This window comes from Priceomyces carsonii, assembly GCF_900007245.1.
Source record: "Priceomyces carsonii strain CBS4050 genome assembly, scaffold: Debaryomyces_carsonii_scaffold_1, whole genome shotgun sequence".
Classification (NCBI taxonomy): Eukaryota; Fungi; Ascomycota; class Pichiomycetes; order Serinales; family Debaryomycetaceae; genus Priceomyces; species Priceomyces carsonii.
In genome coordinates, this window is record NW_026946674.1 from 1671471 (window position 1) to 1692958 (window position 21488).

General features: G+C 37.7%; 11 protein-coding genes across 11 annotated transcripts; 6 read left to right on the forward strand and 5 right to left on the reverse strand.

Annotated features, from left to right (window-relative positions):
• Window positions 1–66: 66 nt before the first annotated feature.
• On the reverse strand, window positions 67–1599 carry PRCAT00000930001 (uncharacterized protein; the record flags this gene model as incomplete). Its single annotated transcript, XM_062956854.1, has 1 exon — window positions 67–1599. One exon carries the CDS (start codon window positions 1597–1599, stop codon window positions 67–69), a length of 1533 nt encoding a protein of 510 aa, XP_062807755.1.
• A 2412-nt stretch (window positions 1600–4011) lies between these two features.
• Window positions 4012–4812, forward strand: PRCAT00000931001 (uncharacterized protein; the record flags this gene model as incomplete). The annotated part of the gene is made up of 1 exon (XM_062956857.1): window positions 4012–4812. One exon carries the CDS (start codon window positions 4012–4014, stop codon window positions 4810–4812), a length of 801 nt encoding a protein of 266 aa, XP_062807756.1.
• An 867-nt stretch (window positions 4813–5679) lies between these two features.
• Window positions 5680–6414, forward strand: RPS42 (40S ribosomal protein eS4; the record flags this gene model as incomplete). The annotated part of the gene is made up of 1 exon (XM_062956858.1): window positions 5680–6414. One exon carries the CDS (start codon window positions 5680–5682, stop codon window positions 6412–6414), a length of 735 nt encoding a protein of 244 aa, XP_062807757.1.
• A 144-nt stretch (window positions 6415–6558) lies between these two features.
• ISN1 (IMP 5'-nucleotidase) lies at window positions 6559–7941 on the forward strand (the record flags this gene model as incomplete). Its single annotated transcript, XM_062956859.1, has 1 exon — window positions 6559–7941. One exon carries the CDS (start codon window positions 6559–6561, stop codon window positions 7939–7941), a length of 1383 nt encoding a protein of 460 aa, XP_062807758.1.
• Window positions 7942–8316: 375 nt separating this feature from the next.
• On the forward strand, window positions 8317–9265 carry PRCAT00000934001 (uncharacterized protein; the record flags this gene model as incomplete). Its single annotated transcript, XM_062956860.1, has 2 exons — window positions 8317–8342; window positions 8446–9265. 2 exons carry the CDS (start codon window positions 8317–8319, stop codon window positions 9263–9265), a joined length of 846 nt encoding a protein of 281 aa, XP_062807759.1.
• Window positions 9266–9587: 322 nt separating this feature from the next.
• MRP20 (mitochondrial 54S ribosomal protein uL23m) lies at window positions 9588–10442 on the reverse strand (the record flags this gene model as incomplete). The annotated part of the gene is made up of 1 exon (XM_062956861.1): window positions 9588–10442. The coding sequence occupies one exon, from the start codon at window positions 10440–10442 to the stop codon at window positions 9588–9590; it is 855 nt and encodes a 284-aa protein (XP_062807760.1).
• A 212-nt stretch (window positions 10443–10654) lies between these two features.
• On the forward strand, window positions 10655–14338 carry PRCAT00000936001 (DNA-directed RNA polymerase II subunit RPB2; the record flags this gene model as incomplete). The annotated part of the gene is made up of 1 exon (XM_062956862.1): window positions 10655–14338. One exon carries the CDS (start codon window positions 10655–10657, stop codon window positions 14336–14338), a length of 3684 nt encoding a protein of 1227 aa, XP_062807761.1.
• Window positions 14339–14652: 314 nt separating this feature from the next.
• PRCAT00000937001 (mitochondrial 54S ribosomal protein uL13m) lies at window positions 14653–15177 on the reverse strand (the record flags this gene model as incomplete). Its single annotated transcript, XM_062956863.1, has 1 exon — window positions 14653–15177. One exon carries the CDS (start codon window positions 15175–15177, stop codon window positions 14653–14655), a length of 525 nt encoding a protein of 174 aa, XP_062807762.1.
• Window positions 15178–15556: 379 nt separating this feature from the next.
• Window positions 15557–16078, forward strand: RPB7 (DNA-directed RNA polymerase II subunit; the record flags this gene model as incomplete). The annotated part of the gene is made up of 1 exon (XM_062956864.1): window positions 15557–16078. One exon carries the CDS (start codon window positions 15557–15559, stop codon window positions 16076–16078), a length of 522 nt encoding a protein of 173 aa, XP_062807763.1.
• Window positions 16079–16199: 121 nt separating this feature from the next.
• Window positions 16200–18974, reverse strand: SIZ1 (SUMO ligase; the record flags this gene model as incomplete). The annotated part of the gene is made up of 1 exon (XM_062956865.1): window positions 16200–18974. The coding sequence occupies one exon, from the start codon at window positions 18972–18974 to the stop codon at window positions 16200–16202; it is 2775 nt and encodes a 924-aa protein (XP_062807764.1).
• A 212-nt stretch (window positions 18975–19186) lies between these two features.
• Window positions 19187–21067, reverse strand: PRCAT00000940001 (arginine--tRNA ligase; the record flags this gene model as incomplete). The annotated part of the gene is made up of 1 exon (XM_062956866.1): window positions 19187–21067. The coding sequence occupies one exon, from the start codon at window positions 21065–21067 to the stop codon at window positions 19187–19189; it is 1881 nt and encodes a 626-aa protein (XP_062807765.1).
• Between the last annotated feature and the right edge of the window lie 421 nt (window positions 21068–21488).

Sequence of the window (21488 nt, forward strand, 5' to 3'; positions counted from 1 at the left end):
TAAAACAATTAATCTGTAATTTAAGAAGTTATATATAGATGCTGAAGATTGAATTTTAAGCATAATCTAATGCTCTGAAGTGAGCTTTTGCATGACTTGAGGATAATTTCTAAAAATTTCATCAAATCTATCTCTATTGGTCATTTGGAATACCTCAGGATCTTTGGCTAATGCAACAAAGAAGGAAGAAACACCTGATTCAATTACAACCAAGGATACACGTGTAATTTGACCTGATATCAAAAATCCAAAGGCAACAACAGGTGCATAGTAATTACCCAGTGAATTGTACTCTGGCTTGGTAAATTTGAGATAAAACCAAGCTAATAAAGCAGTAACATAACCGACAAATAATGAATACAAGTTCAAGGATGTTCCTATGAAACAATCATTGATCAAAGCGTCCATTCCCTTAAAGCGAAGTAGATCAAATGTGTCTCTAGCAGACTTCACGTAGCTCTTTCCGTATAACGCAACATAACAATAAGCATAATGGTTAAAGTAGCGAACCATCCAATCTATTAGACTTATGATGAAATCTAATATCAAGAATCCGCAGCCAGCACAATAATCCCCGCTGCTAAATGCATTGGATTTTAGCGAACTGATGAGGGCCCTAAGGAGTTGTATCAAGGACACTATTAAAGAACCAAAGCATATAGAACCAAAGCAATATGTCATGGCTCTCCTTAAAGATGCTAACGCTGGATGTCTTGGCTCACCTTGATCAGACCCGGCTAAATAATACCAAGTACCATATATACCAGCAATTACGACATGGATTATATTTCTGATAACCTCTGAAATATAGTAGCCTGCGAAGAAAACAAATACTAGGACACCAATTAACTTTGAATTTGAACAACTACCACCACCAACAGAACACCCGTCATTGTCAGAATTAGGTTCATACTTGACATACGTAGCAACGATAACTACTGAAAATAGAACACCAAACAACCCGGAAACGATGGTACCAATCAATGATGTAAGTAAGGTTGAAGGATATCTTCTCATGACATCAATTACGATTTCCAAGACTGTAGCACTGAAAGGAATTCTACTTCTAGCACCCCAGTAACACCAGGCTGTAAACAAAGTGAATATCAAAAACACAACTGCAGCTGAATAGTAATGCTCGACAAAGTAGAAAATGCAAGTTCCAAGTCCCAAGACAATATTCAAAATTAAGCCCGTAATAATAAAGACTCTTGCAGCTAATCTCGCAAACATAATGATTGCAATTGAGAGAACGACCGACACTACCACTATGAAACCAAATAAGATAACGGTGTTTGTGTTCAAAGTGAAGTTATTACTTGAGCCATAAATAGAAGAACCTTGATTATGGTAAGTCTCTCGCAAAGCATTCAACGTAATACCTGCTATGGCAATGAATCCAAACACAGTCAAAATAAAGAATATTGTAAACGGCCAATCATTGAACTTTGGCTTGTTTATTTTAAAGGAGTCATCGAAGTCCTTAGATGGTTGCGGCTTCTCATTAAAGTCTGCATTTTCTAGATCTGGCTGTACATGATACACACTATCTTGCTGTGGAGGAGCATAGTTTGGTGGTGCTGTAATATTGTGACTCATATTGACCCTCTTGTCATTCAAAGTGAATGTTACAAATTACTTGCTGAAATGATAATTTGAATGTGACTTAGAGAGAGCAGAACAGACCACAATTTCACCCTGCATCTATGGTCAGCCGCAAGTTGCTACCCGATTAATACTACAATAAATAAATATTATTGGCGCAACAAATGACTATAATTCACTGAAAAATAAACACGAGCCTAGATTCATACTGGAAACATTCTATCACATAGCGTAATGCTTGCTGTTTATCATTTCTTTGTTAAAAAATATAAACGACAGTGCGTCTACTGAACCCAGGTCAAGCACTTTTCGTGTATATAATCCGATATGCAATTTTGACATAACAGCGAACACATGTGTGCTGGTTATAGACATAATTAGAAGATAGATGTCATATTACTTTCAACTAAGTGCATACAGCAACGTAGCTATGTTCAGAATTGTAAGAAGTAGGATAGAAGCGTTTAATTCTAAAAACCCATTTTTGTTAAAGTGTAAAGGGTCCAATCGGTGTGCATTAAGCAACTACGGATCCTCCTAGCTTTGACTTGGATACAGAACTTTATGCCTATAATATATGCTATACCATTTCAGAGCTACTGTAGAGATTCTTCTTAGCAGTCTGATCATTATTAACAGATATGCCTAAGCTTTTCAGCCGCTCGTCGCAAAACGAGGCTTTTCACTGAGACACCAAAGCATCGTCTTTGCATTGGGAATTGTGGTTTTGTGTTCCTACTTATCGGTAAGTATATACTAATGCACCAGAAGCTATAATATTTTCTTCCAAAATAGAAATCACCTGCCAGCTATTAAATTTGCATATTTTATTATTTCCATGATCTTCTTCCAGAAACGTTTCTTATGTTACAGAAGATCCCGCATGTTCAATGTGTTTCTATATCGTAGCTCTCATTAAATGTTGTGAATTTCAAGTGTCTTCATTTTTTATTCTGATAAATGTAGTAAATTGCAACCTATCAACAGATATAAAATATAGGAAAACAGAGACTAATAATTGTTCATCTACTAAAGTATAGTTCTTATATCACTCTACAAAACCCCAATTTTAATTACTAAGTGCCCTTTGAGGGCCCTTTTTAAGTTTGGCTTAAGCCATTGAAGCATATGATTTTTTTATTATCTTAAATTTTTGTGAAAAGGTTCATTAATTGACAAAAATTACAATCTGATCGCAGCATAGGTAGATATGGATGACATCACTTACGTTAAAGAGAGAAAGTTCACGTAGTTTCTGCGTACACGCAATCCTGATGACTATGTTAACGATGAACAAGACTTCGAGCAACAACTAAATTGCGGCATACATGAGAGTGAGAACCTTACCACAAAAAGTTTTTCGGCTTGGAAGTGCTATAATCAGTATAGCTACTTCAGAAAATTTTATAAACAGTCCGATATAGTGTAATGGCTAGCACGGTTCGCTCTCACCGAGCAGATCCGGGTTCGATTCCCGGTATCGGAGTAATATTTCATGCAACTGTATTTTTTTTCCCTTGCTGCGTTTGTTCAGTAAATCATTAGCTTTTCATTGACCCCTTTAGCAATTATTATTAGTGGGGAAGAGCTTGGAACTAAACCTAGAGTTGTATTCATCTCTTTTAAAAAGATTCGCATTGTCCGAACCGAACCCCTCCAGAAGGAAGTTTGGGCTAATCGCAGCCACAATGCGGGCAAAGTCCGCTCACTTTGTGGTCCAAATTTCTCCTATTAAAAATCATAGAGATTGCCAATTCAGAAGGCATGATGTCAAGAAAATAATAAAAAAGTGAAAGAATTTTGCTACTGAGAATGTTAAATCAGTAATTGCTCAACATTAGATACGTAAAAGGTAGAATAATCTTGATGTAGTTTTCCAGTGAGATTAAAGACTCCCCCTTTAATATGTAGGTATATTACAATTAAGCTTTTAGTCCATACTGGAAAGCGAATGACCCCCTGTACATCGTAGGGCTGACTCAGATAAAGCAAGAAAATTGTGGGGTTTATCGCTTCCAATGATTTGTACCCCGGCTGAAAAATTCCTAATCCCATTAATCAAGCATTCTCGGTCCGCAATCTCAAGCACATAGTTACGGGGGAACACCAATTCTCCACATATAATCCTGCAAATCTACTTGACAGATAATTATCATAATTTAAGTAAGGCGATTCCCTTGTGCGATCGAAAAAGCACGAATCAATTAACGATACTTTAAATCCAAAACGCAAGTGGAATCGCTGATTACCATTGTACAGTCGGGGCAGGAAACTATATATTCATTTAAAAGAGCAGGAAACTAATCCTCTTACTATTAAGTCCGAGTAGTCCGATTTACCAGGAATTTGTCCAAAAATTTTTTTTTTTCCCAGATTACAATAATTCTGTTACCAACTAGCAGGAGAATGTCATTGAGAACTTTGGGATTGAAGTCAACTTTCAGTCGTCTTTTCACTAGGCATTCGGAGTTGGCGAAGCCCGTTGACACAATTTTGGACTTCAGAAATGAACCAGAACGTTCTTTGGACATGATCATGACAAGGTGCGATAAAGAAATGGGAGGGTTTTCCACAGTCAATTTTGATATCGATCCTGTAACCCATACTGGGCACTTTCATGGCTATTTGAGTTTGGATTTACCTAAAGACAAACCAGAAGTCACTCGATCTGGCTATGCTATGTTCAGGACAAAGGACCAGAAAGAATCTTGGTTATCTGGTGATAGCTACTGGGATTGGTCCAATTTATCGTCGTTAGTCATGAGGGTGAAAGGAGATCGTCGGAAATATTTAGTTAACATTCAAGCCAATACTCCATTGGTTACAGATTTATTTCAACACAGACTTTTCTTGAGCCATCCAGGGGAGTGGGAGACAGTTGTCATTCCTTTAAATGATTTTGTGATGACTAACTGGGGGGTGATTCAAGATGGAAGTGAACTTAACAAGTCTGAAATAAAGACTCTCGGAGTTGGCTTGTTGGATAAGCAGTACGGCCCTTACTCTCTTAACGTTGACTGGATCAAAGTTATGACTGGAGCAGAGGTTGAAAAAGAGACTCAAAGATCCAGAGCTGAAAGACTTTTAATTCATACACCTCCACCGGCTACAGAAAATGGCGGTGTAGATTCAAACTCTTCCTTCGGTCATGGCGCTGCTCTCCACTCCAAGAGGCAACCTGAAGACCCCAATGGTAAAGTAATTTAATCTTTCTTCATATACGATAACAAAATACTTTGAATTAACTGTACATACACATACAGTTACATGGGATATGATTACATTTGAAGCTTCAGCTTGGATAGAGTTGGAGAAGATGCAAGTCTCTGTCAATGAGATCTTATCATGTTCGATTCGTTACTATAAGCAAACAAAGAAAATCTTATAAGCCGGCTTGATGCCTATAAGTGTATTCTACACATTATCTTCCCATGTCGTTTATTTATGTTTTCAGATCTAAGCATATATATATATATATATTCAATACCGTCAGTTATGTAAGATCGTAGGGTGGATAGAAGCACCATCACGTGATTTTTTTTGGCATTTCCATTTCGTTCTCCTAACTTGTGCGATGAAAAATTTTTTCATACTCTTCATTTTCTTCACTTTTTCTTTTTACATCACTAAAACTTTATTAGAATTATCAAAAAATGGCAAGAGGCCCGTAAGTCTAGTTTGATCTTGATCCCATTGGAGTGAGAGATTAATGAGGCACAAATGGAGTACCCAATAAGGAGAAACACCATCTCAAGCAGTAGCTGGTCTACGAGCTAAAGATGGCTACCATCTTCTTTTAGAAGATCGGAGGGGAGCCTTGTCATGATAATTCGTCAGGATTGATACTTTTAGTATGAAAGGGTCAGGCTTGAGTGGAGATAGTAATGTGAATCGATCTTCTTGTCGTTGATGTTATTATCGTTTTCTGCCGTTGTACCATTTTCTGAAAACTGCTATCGAACTTTGACGCGATCATGACTCTATTTCTACTCTTGGGTTTACACCTTAGATGCGATTTACTAACATAGTTATAGAAAGAAGCACTTGAAGAGATTGGCAGCTCCACATCACTGGATGTTGGACAAATTGTCCGGAACCTACGCACCAAGACCATCTCAAGGTCCTCATAAATTAAGAGAATCTTTACCATTGGTTATCTTCTTAAGGAATAGACTTAAGTATGCTTTAAATGGTAGAGAAGTTAAAGCTATCATGATGCAAGAGCATGTTAAAGTTGATGGTAAGGTTAGGACTGACTCTACTTTCCCAGCTGGCTTTATGGATGTGATTTCCTTGGAGGCTACCAATGAGAACTTCAGATTGGTTTATGATGTCAAAGGTAGATTTACTGTTCATAGAATTACCGCTGAAGAAGCTTCTTACAAGTTAGGTAAAGTCAGAAAAGTTCAATTGGGTAAAAGAGGTATCCCTTACGTTGTTACCCATGATGGTAGAACTATCAGATACCCAGACCCATTGATCAGAGCCAACGATACCGTGAAGATTGACTTGGCAACTGGAAAGATCACCGATTTCATCAAATTCGATACTGGTAGATTGGTCATGGTCACTGGTGGTCGTAACTTGGGAAGAGTTGGTGTTATTGTCCACAGAGAGAAACACGAGGGTGGTTTCGACTTGGTTCATATCAAGGATGCCCTTGACAACACTTTCGTCACCAGATTAACTAATGTTTTTGTTGTCGGTACTGAAGCTGGTAAGCCATGGATTTCCTTACCAAAGGGTAAAGGTATTAAGTTATCTATATCTGAAGAAAGAGACAGAAGAAGAGCTCAACAAGGTTTATAAGCCCAATTATATAGTATCAATCCGGCTTAGATGTATTAATGTATGATATACAGTAAAATGATTGTAGATACATATCATGTGACGAATTCGGTATCTAAGATTACTAGATTTTATTGAAGACTCGTGGCTTGACTTTATAACCCCATGACGTCGAGATATAGAGTAGAATACGCCTTGAAGAGCCATCGTAGAGATGAGCTAATTGAGTGGATTAAGGGGCTACTAGCTGTTCCGTTTGTATTGCATGCTGACGTCGAAAATTATAAAGTGAATCGTGAGCAGTTCAGCACTATCGAAGAGTATGAGGAATATTGTCAATCACGGGAAACAGAAATAGCGGATGAATGTAGGAAAAGGTATCTTGAAATATTTGGTGATGTGGAATTACTTATTGAGCATTCAAGGGCGAGTGATGAAAGCACAATTGGCCTTGCTAAAAGTAGGCTACAAAAAATGGTCCCATCTGTCGGCAAGTTTTTTACGTCATTGCCCTTGAAAAGAGCTTTTTTGATTGAGGATTCAAGAAGACATATCTCGAGTAGAAGGTATGTTAGTCCTTCTTTCAATGATGTTAGGCACATTTTAAATGCGGCGCAAATATTAGTCCTTGCCGACTTGTATAAGGAGCTGGATTTGACAGACACACAGTTGAAACTAATTACATTTGATGGTGATGTGACCCTATATGAAGATGGAGAATCTTTAAATTCTGATTCACCAATAACAGAGAAGCTAATTAAGCTTCTATCTATGGGATTTTTTTTGGGTGTGGTTACTGCTGCTGGCTATCCTGGGCAAAATGGAGCATCGAAGTATTATGAAAGGTTAAAAGGATTGGTTGATGGTATACGTACCTCCAAAAAGTTGAGTGATAAACAGAAACAAAATCTTTTGGTCATGGGCGGCGAATCTAATTACTTATTCCGATACGACTCGGATCTTGGCAATCTCAAGTTCATAGATGGTAAAGAATGGTATTTGCCCTTGATGAAGAGCTGGGATAGTGAAACTATAAGTTCCATTGTCGACTCAATTTATTATCACTTAAAGCACCTTCAAAAAAAATTCAATTTGGAAGATAAAACGATTGTAATCAAAAAGGAAAGATCTATCGGAATAATACCGAACGAAAACCAAAAAATCTTAAGGGAGCAACTAGAGGAAATGGCTGTATCATGCTCTGCAAGACTGGAAGATTTGCTTCATAAATTGAGAAATCGTAATAAGGGCTCTGATGATGATATTAAGATATGCGCTTTTAATGGGGGCTCAGACGTATGGGTCGATATCGGAGACAAAAGCTTAGGGGTTGAATCTTTACAAAGATTCTTGTGTAAAGACTTAACGTATCATCACTTGTGCCCTATCCTCAAACATGAAACATTACACATCGGAGACCAGTTCGCTAGTGTAGGCGCAAACGATTTCAGAGCTAGACAAAGTGCATGTACGGTCTGGATAGCAAATCCAAAAGAAACCTTAGCGATACTAGACGAACTAATCAATCATGTAGAACCATCGACTTAAGACTATGGGGTATACATTCACATAAGACAAATTCTTTTCCGAACGCACTGTATACTCAAATATTGCAGCCTATATAAATATCATTTTATCCTCTTTCAAGAAACATAAAATTACGACCAAATTCTATACGTTAACATTATCACCCACCCACCCATTGATCCATTGTTTTCTTCGATGCTTTTATAATGCCATAATTCGCTTGAATTTATTAGAAAGGTAAGAAAAAGTGGCAAGATAAGTGCCTCATAACCAGTCTCACTTTTATGTCATTATCTTATCGCTCCACAAAAGTTTATATAATATAACGAAGAACTTAAACATATTTGAATTTAAAAGAATAGGAGAAATTGAAATAATTAATTGATCGCTAGGAGTATGATTAGCTTATTTAAGATTGCAAAGTATGTATTTGAACATGTTCATAAAAGTTCTTCAGAGTTTTTTAATCTCGGTATTTACGTTAAGGATCATCACGGAGCTTAATACTAACGTCAAACTATTTAGCGCTATTGCGTGTACTATATATCCTGTATTTGCCTCTTATAAATCATTTGAGGAGTATTCGAAAGTTGTTAGCAGGATGGGTGCCTCAAACATCAGTATCGCAGGATTTAATGTTCCAATTCAAGCTTTACTCAAGAGGGCCACCGGTGATAATACGGAACAACTTGGAAAGGACGAAGAGCTCTTACAGACACATTTGTTGACTATCCAAAAGTGGCTTATATATTGGATGGTAACAGCGTCTTGCAGTGTTGTTGAATCGGTGTTGTTTTTAAGGTATATCGTTCCATTCTACTCTTTTTTTAAATTTTTGTTTTCATTGTGGTTGATTTCACCCATGTTTAGCACAAGCACCAAAGTTTCAGGTATTTCTGAAATAAATCGTGAGAAAGAGTGGGCATATTTTACAGATAATGGTGCTGGTTTTGTTTACTATAAGTTTATCAAGCCATGGCTTGATGGAGAGCTAAACGTGTTGTCGAAATTGCCTTTCGAACCCCAGAAGGTCTTTAACAGTTGTGTCGATCGTATTGGTTTTTCAAATGCGTTAAAAATGATGGGCTTTATGTCTGCCGACCAGTCCGAAGAGGGTCAAACTGCTAATGATGGTATAATTTATACATTGAGATCATATTTATTTGATATGAATGGAATTACTAGAGGCTCGACTTCCACCGCCACTACTGCGACAGAAGCATCTTCCTATAAAGATGTTGTTGAAGAGTACGATTTAGTAGATAAGCCAATAGTGAAAGATGGTGTAACACAGAGAAAGACAGGTTCTTCAGAAGAAACGGTAAAGAAAGGTTGGTTATGGTAATGGCTCTTATGATAAGATATGATATTTATTTTATTCCGGTGGATGTTGGTTTTATGTCGATCTATTTTTTTTTTTACTTCATTCAGTTCTTCTATCTACTTGCGAAGCTACGCTTCAATTCACTTTTTATGAGTTTACGTATACCAATGCATTAGTATGCGCATTGAAATTCATATTAATTTTACCTTCGATCTATATTGGTTTTAAACTTATTCACCAGCTTTTTGTTTGATATAACATTCTCATGCTAATCTCGTTTTATCATATTAACGTTAATTTATTGAAATATTTACATGTCTTAAAATATATAAGAAACTACAATTTAAAGTCCTAAGAACTCAGACACCATTTCTCTTTCTGATTTAGACTCATTTCTTTGTTTCAATTTTCTGATTCTCATTTCACCTTCCTCTCTAGCACGGGATGGAATGAACGAGTCAGGTAAAGTTGGCTTCTTATATAATCCATCAAATGCATCACTCGGTTTTTGTTTATCAGAGCCATAGGAATTCCTACTACTGAGTGCTTTGATTTGATTTTCTTGCTGATCTTCTGCTTGCTTGACGATACTGTCAGGAACCTCTGGCCAAAAAAAAGGCTCCTCCATGTCAATTGTCATTTTCTTGTACTGAGGACCCCTGTAACGAGCATGGTCATCGGGTCCCCTAGTAAATCTTGCGTGCAACAATTGAACGGTAACGTTCAATGCTCTCAAACCATACACATGCCACAAATAATCTCTCAAATCCATTTTATTAAAATTTCTTGGAACTAAAAATTTAGCTTGATAAGGCGTGTGTTTAGCATTAGGACGAAGCAAACATATGCGGGCTTTAGGTAAAAATATTCTCTTTTCTCCTAACTTGAAATGTGGTTGACCTGTCGCTACTTCTTCTTGGTACTTCTCATAATTTCTTCTTGCAATTGCATCACTGTCTGATCTGTACTTAATCGGAACAGGCTTACCCTCTTTTTCATAAATTTCTTTAATTCTTTCTGTGACGAACAAAGTGTCACGCACTGACTCTGAAAGTAACAGCGGTCTTTGTCTTCTGAATCCGTATCTTGGTTTGTCAAGTATAACATCATTTATATGGATATCAGGATAATTCTTAGGGTTCTCCTTGTAATGTATTGATCTTCTACCAACATTCCATAGCCTTCTGACAAAACTCATGGTAGCAGTGATCCCTCTTATGTCAATGTTTTACGATCAACTAGAGGTCTCGGTAAGCGTCAGATATACTATTTGATTTTTCACTTGAAAATTTCTTTTTGTGTAATATCTATGCGAGCGGGTAAAAAGTGCTGAATTAATAAAATAACGAAGGCAACAGTAGAATATCTAGCTCTCTTGCCATATCGACCACCTATCCATTTCAACAGATTATGTCGCAGGATCAGGCAGCTGGTGATCAGTACTTGTATGATGAGGAAGACAACGGCATCACGCCAGAAGACTGTTGGACGGTTATTTCGTCATTCTTTCAAGAGAAGGGTTTAGTTTCACAGCAGCTTGATTCTTTTGATGAATTTATCGAGACAACAATCCAGGAATTGGTTTGGGAGGATTCTCATTTAATCTTAGATCAACCAGCTCAGCATACCTCTGAGTTTGATCATGAAAATAGACGTTATGAGATAACCTTTGGTAAGATTTATATTTCGAAGCCAACTCAAACTGAAGGCGATGGTACAACACATCCGATGTTCCCTCAGGAAGCGAGATTAAGAAACTTGACATATTCGTCTCCTTTGTATGTTGACATGACGAAGAAAGTTTTGAAGTCTGACGACAACAACAGAAAAGATAACGAACTAGAGTGGGTTGAAGAAAAAGTCGAGGATGAAGAACCTCAAACGAAAGTGTTTTTAGGTAAAGTGCCCATAATGTTGAGATCGAAGTTTTGCATGTTGCGTGACTTGGGCGAACATGAGTTCTATGAATTAAAAGAATGTCCATATGACATGGGTGGATATTTTGTTATCAATGGCTCTGAGAAGGTTTTAATCGCTCAGGAAAGAAGTGCTGCTAATATTGTTCAGGTTTTCAAAAAGGCAGCTCCCTCTCCTATTTCACACGTAGCTGAAATTCGTTCTGCTCTTGAAAAGGGTTCCAGATTGATATCTTCAATGCAGATTAAACTTTATGGAAGGGATGAAAAGGGTTCTACTGGGAGAACAATAAAAGCTACCCTTCCATATATCAAGGAAGACATTCCGATCGTGATTGTTTTCAGAGCTTTGGGTATTGTTCCAGATGGTGATATTCTAGAACATATTTGCTATGATGCAAATGATTGGCAAATGTTGGAAATGTTAAAGCCATGTGTTGAGGAAGGTTTTGTCATCCAAGAACGTGAGATAGCGCTTGATTTTATTGGCAGAAGAGGTGTATTAGGTATTAGAAGAGAAAAGCGTATTCAATACGCCAAAGATATCTTACAGAAGGAACTATTGCCTAATATCACCCAGGAAGAAGGCTTTGAAACCAGAAAGGCTTACTTTTTGGGTTATATGGTTAATAGATTATTGCTTTGTGCCTTGGAAAGAAAGGAACCTGATGACAGGGATCATTTTGGAAAAAAGAGATTAGATTTGGCCGGTCCTTTGTTGGCAAATTTGTTTCGTATTTTGTTCCGAAAATTAACCAAGGATATATATAATTATATGCAAAGGTGCGTCGAGAATGACAAGGAATTCAATTTGACTTTAGCGGTCAAATCACAGACTATTACAGATGGCTTGCGTTATTCACTTGCTACCGGTAACTGGGGTGAACAGAAGAAAGCGATGAGCTCCCGTGCAGGTGTATCACAAGTGTTGAATCGTTACACATATTCCTCTACTTTATCTCATTTGAGAAGGACAAATACACCAATTGGTCGTGATGGAAAAATTGCTAAGCCAAGACAGTTACATAATACTCATTGGGGTCTTGTCTGTCCTGCTGAAACCCCTGAGGGACAAGCGTGTGGTTTAGTCAAAAATTTATCGTTGATGACATGTATTTCTGTGGGAACACCTTCCGAACCAATATTATACTTCTTGGAAGAATGGGGTATGGAGCCTTTGGAAGACTACGTTCCGTCTAATGCACCTGATTCCACTAGAGTTTTCGTGAATGGAGTGTGGGTTGGTACTCATAGAGAACCGGCTCAATTAGTCGAAACAATTCGTAATTTAAGAAGAAGAGGAGATATTAGTCCAGAAGTGTCTATCATTAGAGATATCAGGGAGATGGAGTTCAAAATATTTACTGATGCAGGCCGTGTGTATCGTCCTTTGTTTATTGTTGATGATGATCAAGATTCAGAAACAAAAGGTGAATTGAAGTTAAAGAAAGAGCATGTTCATAAATTAATGAATTCTGAATATGACGAATATGATGATGACTCAGAAAACTATACTTGGTCATCTCTTGTAAACGAAGGTATTGTCGAATATGTTGATGCTGAAGAAGAGGAGACGATTATGATTGCAATGACACCAGAAGATTTGGAGTCAAATAAAGCAGCCATGAACCCAGAAATACAAATGGAGGATGATTTAGATCCTGCTAAGAGAATCAAAACTTCCTACAGCGGAAGGGGTCATACATTCACGCATTGTGAAATCCATCCGTCAATGATATTGGGTGTTGCTGCATCCATCATTCCCTTTCCGGACCATAATCAATCTCCTCGTAATACGTATCAATCAGCTATGGGTAAGCAGGCTATGGGTGTATTTTTGACTAATTACTCCGTAAGAATGGATACTATGGCTAATATATTATATTATCCTCAAAAGCCTTTGGCCACCACCAGAGCCATGGAGCACTTGAAGTTCCGTGAATTACCTGCCGGTCAGAATGCGATCGTTGCAATTGCATGTTATTCTGGATATAACCAAGAAGATTCTATGATCATGAACCAATCGTCAATTGATAGGGGATTGTTCAGATCTTTGTTTTTTAGAACTTATATGGATTTGGAGAAGAGACAAGGTATGAAGGCGTTGGAGACTTTTGAAAAACCATCGCGCTCGGATACCTTGAGATTGAAGCATGGTACTTATGAGAAATTAGACGATGATGGATTAATAGCACCTGGCGTTAGAGTTAGTGGTGAAGACATTATAATTGGTAAAACTACACCAATTCCACCTGATACGGAGGAATTAGGACAGAGAACGCAATACCACACTAAAAGAGACGCATCCACACCATTAAGAAGTACCGAATCAGGTATTGTCGATCAGGTATTACTAACGACTAATGGTGATGGGGCCAAATTTGTGAAGGTTAGGATGCGGACCACTAAAGTACCTCAAATTGGTGACAAATTTGCTTCTAGACATGGACAGAAGGGTACTATCGGTGTCACATACAGACATGAAGATATGCCTTTTACGAGTCAGGGTATAGTTCCGGACTTGATCATTAATCCTCATGCCATCCCCTCTCGTATGACGGTTGCTCATTTGATTGAATGTTTATTATCTAAGGTTTCATCGTTATCAGGTCTCGAGGGTGACGCATCTCCTTTCACTGATGTTACAGCAGAGGCTATATCAAAGCTTTTGAGAGAGCACGGATATCAATCAAGAGGATTTGAAGTTATGTATAATGGCCATACCGGTAAGAAATTGATGGCTCAAGTTTTCTTTGGGCCAACTTATTATCAAAGATTGAGACATATGGTGGATGATAAGATTCATGCAAGAGCAAGGGGCCCTGTTCAAGTTTTAACAAGGCAGCCTGTAGAGGGTAGATCTAGGGACGGTGGATTACGTTTCGGAGAGATGGAAAGAGATTGTATGATTGCTCATGGAGCTGCTGGTTTCTTGAAAGAAAGACTCATGGAAGCATCGGATGCATTTAGAGTTCATGTGTGTGGTATTTGTGGTTTGATGTCTGTCATTGCTAATTTGAAGAAGAATCAATTCGAATGTCGTTCATGTAAGAATAAGACTAACATTTATCAAATCCATATACCATATGCTGCGAAATTGTTATTCCAAGAATTAATGGCAATGAATATTTCTCCAAGATTGTACACGGAGAGATCTGGAGTCTCTGTTAGAGTGTAAATCAAGATGAAAAAATACATATATATATGAAAAGACATGATCTTTCAAGCAAAAGACGCTAAGCGATTTTACTAATGTTTTGTCCTATATTATTTAATTATTGTATAAAGAAAAAAATTACGGATTAAAAGAAGAGGGTTGATTTCGAAGCTTTAACTCAAGTAATAGATGACATAAAAAATTTAAATATCAACATTCGAATAGTTGAATTTAGTTAAATAAAAATTACAAGTTTAGATTCTCGTACTATAGTTTTTCTATTTACAAAGTCTAGCGACTGAGAAGTAACTAGGCTGTATCAAAAGTCTTATAAACTAATTCTTCAAGTATTTCTCACGAAGTTGTGCCATTTCAGACTCTCTTTTGTTCAACTGTTCCAATTTCTCCGTCATATCTTTAGTCTCATCGGCAAATGCTATCAAATTTTCTTTGTACGGATGCTCATCACCATCAAAAACCTTCAACCTATCCATTCTAGCCAATCTAAGTTTGTTTTTAGGTATCATACCTTTCACAGCTCTAGCGAGCACTTCACCATAACCTTTATTTGCGATCATTCTCTCCATTGGTATCAATTTTAAAGATCCAGGACGAGTATTATGAGACCAATATGTCTTATCTTGCATCTTATTACCAGTTACCTTCAAATGACTGCAGTTTGTAACGACCACATAATCACCGTGGTCTCTATTTGGCGAATACGTTGGTTTATGCTTCCCTTGAAGAGTGAGTGCTATGCTCGCAGCCACTCGTCCCAATGTTCTGCTGTCCGCTGCTATGTCAACATGATGCCACACTCTAGTTAAGGCGACAACAGAGTTACCTATCCTTTGAGACATATTTACTGCTACTGAAGAAAAGACAAATCAACTTTCAAGTGATGAAAAAATTGTGCAATTCGACTATCGATAAATGTCGCTCGACATTTTTATAAAATGTCGCAACATAAAGTTTTGAATATTCGATTTCCAACTATGTCGAAGATTGGAAAAAAACTGAGACTTTCATAATACATCCATATCAACTAAGGTTTCATAGTCTTCAGTTCTAAATCTCAAATTATAGGTCTAAAGGTCAGCTTTGTTAATTTTTTGCTTTTTTTTTTCAATTTTAAGTTTCAAAAGAAAATTGTCAAAATTAATTGAACGGCTCCGACAATAGACGTTCTCCAGCATTATTGTTCTTGCCAGCGATTAACGACAGACCAGGAATTTTGACATGTTTTTCTTGAAGGACCTATCTTTGAATCTCACATTGCATCCATCTTATTTTGGTCCTCAAATGGATCAATATTTGAGAGACAAGTTATTGAGCGATGTTGAAGGAACATGCACAGGTCAATTTGGCTACATTGTATGTGTACTTGATTGCATGAATATTGATGTTGGAAAAGGAAAAATTATACCAGGATCAGGAATGGCAGAGTTTGAAGTCAAATATAGGGCAGTTGTGTGGAAGCCTTTCAAAGGTGAAGTGGTCGATGCGGTGGTGACAACAGTAAATAAAATGGGATTTTTCGCTGATGTCGGTCCCTTATCTGTCTTTGTGAGTACTCATTTGATACCTTCAGATATGAGATTCAATCCATCTTCGAATCCTCCTGCCTATGTCAGTCCCGACGAAAATATCGAAAAAGGTTCTAGAGTGAGACTAAAGATTGTAGGTACAAGAACTGATGTAAATGAGATATATGCTATTGGTAGTATAAAGGAAGATTACTTGGGCCCGAGTCCTTTATAGATTTTGGTATGAAAATTAGACTGTATTATATATCGTCCTAAAAAAAATTTGCTTTAATATTTGAATACATAATTACAATTCGTGTTTGCCTTGAAAGTTTGCTTTCATCACCGTTACGCTCTTATGTGGTCTCTTCTGAATTTTTCTGCATCCTGCGATTGGGCCTCGGAGTGACTAGTGCCATTGTACCAATCTTCGAATTGAGAGGTGATACAGACTGTGCTTGAGGCAGATTAAGAGCAGAAACTCTATTGTTACCATTTAAGTCTTCCACTAACTTTTGTTTCTTCAGTGCTGGCGCGGAAGAACTGTCAGATACTCTTCTAGCTTCACTCAAGAGATCAAAAGCCAGCTTAGAATATCTCATCCCAGGATGAGCTTGCTGGTGCTCTTCCTGTTCATTAGATGTCACTGAAGCAGTTGCAATTTCATTTTGGCTTTTGCTTCTCTGTAGTATTGATGAAGGATAAGGTGACTCCAGATTTCCGTCATTCGAGGATTGGAAAGGTATATCAATCAACTCATTCAGGTTATTTCGAAAACTTGTCTCAGCGTGAGGAATAGTTCGATCCAACGATTGAGGATCATCATGATTGTCCTGATTTCGGGTTCGTCTAAGTAAGCTTTGTTGAAATTGATTTTTCATCTGTAAATGCTTCTCATATTGTTCTCTCTGTTGTATTCTATGCGAGTCTTGATATGCGAGCCTGTCCTTCATTCCTTCAGGATAGACATTATTTGGACTAGAGTAAGTGGGTCTATTATTTTTTTCGTTGGTCCCGTTATTGTTATTCTCCGGATTTTGTGCATGATTTCCTGGGCTAACCTCGCTATTATATACCGAAGTAACAGACGATCCACTACGGTGTTCATTAACTGCCGCAGTGGGTTCCATCATTGAGGGAAGGTCAGAGGTTGTCATGCTCGAGTTATTCTTTTGGCTTAAATCTAACAGTTGTCCTTGGCTTTCGATATTTGGAAGAAATTTAGTTCCGAATCCTGAGTTAACTCCAATGGCAAAAGATTCTTTGGGTTGATGGTGCAGATCTGAAGCTGAGCTTTGGGAATCAGGTGTACTTTCTACGACAGGAATACGAGATGTGGATGATCGTATCTTATGGCCCTGAGATATTGGTATCTCGTCTTCAGTGTCCATACTGTCAGTGTCTTCATTCTCGTTTTGATTTCGTTCCTGTATGATAGGTCCTCTACCTACATAGCTTCCGTATTGTTGACTAGAACTAGCCCGAGGCGGAATGGAAAACAGGGAAGACATGATTGGAAGTTGTTGATTCAAGATTGGCAAAGGAAGATTGAATGTCGGAGGCATAGAAAGCGAACTGAGAGACCCATGAGGATATTCGTTCGGAGACATGCCATTAATAATGTTACCATTCGGATTCCATTGGTTTTCATTACCAGAGACATGTACAGGTGGCCCCAGACTATGAGCAATATCTCTCAGGATTGCCGGTATTGAATAGTTTGCAGAGTTGCTATACTCCTTTTGTGAGTTGATTCGAGAACTTGAGTTGTTTGCATCTGCTGTAGCTGAGGGAGAGTCATCGTCACTTTCGCTATCAATTGAAACTACTTCGACACCTTCAGGGATGACGCTTGGTTCTTTGGAAATATGCTTTTCCGTTTTGATGTGGGTATCCGGAGTCTGGCTCCGTGTATCAGAATTGTTCTCCTCGACTTTCCATGTTCCATCTTCAGCTACGATGACATGATCAACGTCACTCGGCACCGAATTTAGGATTTCAAGGAAATAGTCTGAGATAGCCAAATCCTCTATTTTAATCGCTTGCTGACAATGGGGACAACTCCATGTAGGTATCTGTAATTGAGATTCTAGGAAAGTAAGACCATCAAAGCATTCTGTATGTGTACAATATATAGATTGGGTAGGATATTTCATTTTGGTATACGATAATGGATCTCGTAAAGTGACTGATGAAGTAGATACTACGATGTCGTCATCTTCATCCAACGAACTTTGATTTCGTATTTTTGAAATCGTAGACTCTTTATGTATGTGGGGTTTGGTCATTATTTTTTGAACAAGTTCTTTGCAAGGTATTGAGTCAACAATGAAAAGGTATAATAAATAGGTTTCACTAGAAGTTGTGTACACCATTTGGATCTTATTCGCCCTCGGGTTGCCTTTGATGTACAAAGTAATATCTGCTGGCTTAGCCGTCCCAGGTCTACCTTTTATTCCTTTCACATTTTCCTTTAAAAGCCTACCATTCACATGAAGTTCTAGCGGATTTGGAAATTGTAAGGGAGCTTCAGTTGAAGAAGGTGATTTGTTACTTTGTACACCACATAAAAGATAAAATTTAATTCTGTTATTCTTGGACCTTAAAAATTCGTTCTCCTCTGGAGTCAAAACAAAGTTATACTCACAGACACTTCTTCCCTTAGCTGGAAATGCAGCTTGGGGACCTCCATGAACTTGCCGTATTATTGTGTAAAAAGGGCTCTGTTTGAAGTATACGGAATGTCCCTTATATGCGATTGATTCATTTCCAGAAACACATACATCTTTTGGCACCGAGCTCTTCGAATATTGATTAATAATATCAGTAAATGCATAAGCTCCAGTCCTCACAGAGTTGTAAAGATCCAGGAAGGGTGGTAATGGATCATGATTCACTTTCTTCAAAACTAGCGTTCTTACACTTATCAACCTGAAATTATCATTCGCTTGTCTTCCTTGTTGAAAAAAATACACTATTCGATCACTAATTTCTTGCTTCTTTCCTGTCAACCTTAGTTCCATCGATCTGGCTAAATCCTTCAACTCTGAGACCTTGAATTTACTGATACGATATATTGTATCCGCTATTTCTTCGTCCGATAACGCTGGATTGCCCCCAGAGTTGTTCATGATGGCCCGAGTGGTAAAGTAACCGCTTGAATTGTAACTCTCTTCTCAGGTGTTTCCAATAAATTTATAAATTTGAAATGGAGACAAAATCTCTAAATTTTCATTTATCTTTCTAATCTCAATTTTAGGTTCTGAATCCAGTAAAAATGAACAGAACTGCAATAAATTAATATTTATCTATAAATCGACATAGTATAGAGCATTATAGTAATTCACATTCTTTCAACTGGAGTGAGACCTAGCAAGGTCATTCCGTTGTACAACACTTGTTTGGCAGATGCATACAAGGCCAATCTAGCAGTAGCCAATTCTTCTTTTTGACCTGCGACCCACAATATATCATAACATTGTGAAACTACATGTGTCATATTGAAAAGATAGGTGACAATATTGGACGGCTCGTTTGTCTTCAGTGCTCTTTTAAGAACATCTGGGTACTGTGCCAAGATTCTGATCAAGGCAATGGCACATGGCTCCGATAATAAGCTGAAATCTGCTTCGAGCAATTTAGACTTTTCGATACCAGCTTTTCTTTCAACAGAACTCAAACGTGAGTGAGCATATTGTAAGTAGGGACCAGTGTCACCTTCGAATGAAGTCATTCGGTCCCACTTGAACTCGTAGTTGTTAATACGCTTCGATTGCATATCTTGAATCATGACTGCTGATATACCAACGAGGTCAGCAATCTTGTCTGGATCCTCAATTTGAGCATATTTTGACTCATTTTTCTTCATGACATCATGCATCTTTTCTTTAGTCTCTTCCAAAATGTTATCCAAGAAAACGACAGTGCCCTTTCTTGTTGACATACCTAAAACCATACCGAAATTGACATGCTCTAAGTTCTTTGCCCAAGGCAAGCCCATCTGCTTCAATATTTCAAAAAATTGTGCGACATGTAAATCTTGTTGACTGGCAATCACGTAAATCATTTTATCAAATTTATATGTCTCGTAACGCTTAATTGCTTCGCCAACATCACGAGTCAAATACAAGGACGTACCATCGGATTTTTCGACTAAACATTTGCCCAATTTTTTGTTAAATTTGGTCAAATCAATAAGTTTTGCACCTCTGTCCTCGTGAATTAAACCCTTTTTGGCAAACATGTTAGTGACTTCTTTCATTGATGATTGCGAAACCTGAGACTCACCGGAGTATGTATCATATGTGATATTAAGACGAGCATAGGTATCAACGTATTTCTTTATGGAAAGATCCCTAAATCTTTTCCAGTTTTTCAATGCGTTTTCATCGCCATCTTCCATTCTTTTGAAATATTCCCTAGCCTGTGCATCAGTTGGAGAATTTTCTCCTTCAGCTTCAATATCTTTGTTAACCTTCACATAAATTTCAAATAAATGGTTGATAGGATCCTTTTCAAACTCTTCCTCTACTCCGTACTTATCAAATCCAACTGCCAATATTCCAAACTGCTTACCCCAGTCTCCTAAATAGTTGATTCTCTCAACATCCCAACCAAGTTTCTCATATAAGTTGGCCAAGAAGCCTCCTATTATAGTCGATCTCAAATGCCCAGCATGGAAAGGTTTTGCAATATTGGGTGATGAAAACTCAATAACTAACTTTTTGCCAACACCAAGGGGTAATGACCCATATTCTGTAGTTCTTGTCAAACTGTCTTTAATGACTAAATCGAAAAGGAGACTGGGATTGAAAAAAAATTGCAAAAATGGTCCTTCTGCCTTGACTTCCCCTAAGAATTTCCCCTTGTCAAAGCTTTCTGCCCATTCGACAGCTTTTTCTTTAGGATTGATACCTTTGATTCTGAGCCTAGGAATAGGGACAAGAAGATCACCCTTATCCAACGTAGAAGGAGTATCCAAGCATTCAAATATAAGCCCCTTGTCGACTCCAGTTAATCTCTCCAATTCTTTGGTTATGTAGTTTCTAAATACATCGACTACATTATAATCAGGATATGAATCTTTGACGGTATCAGGCTGCTCTATTCCCATCTTCTGCAAGCCCTTGGTAATAACATTCACGTTTGTTGCTGTGGACATTCTAAACAAATTCTTCGACACTAATGCTCTATTATTCCGTAAAGCCCTCCAAAAGTATAGCATGTACCTCTGAAGACTAATTTTATTAACGTATTTTTCACTGATAATGAAAAAAAAAATGCGTCCTTGGAGATGGGCTTTACTACTTTAGTACACGACCTAGAAACTATGATACCTTAACCAGAACATGCCATGGTTTGTTAAAGGTTAGAGGTGGACTAACTATGTCTTATCCTTTGTTTGCTCAAAGAAGACTAAGCCTTCTTTAAGTTAAAGTATCTTAAATATTGGATTTCTAATGATTTGTATTGTTTCTTTCTTTACTCTAAGGCTTTCGATGTAAGTTATATGCTTTACGATCTGTAAGTATTAGAAAGCTCTACAGTATGAAGGTAGAATGACCTGCAGCGCACAGCTATATACTCATCTTTTGAGCAAAGCGTAGAATATTGCTTAGTCAATTGGGTGAAAGGCTGATTAAAGA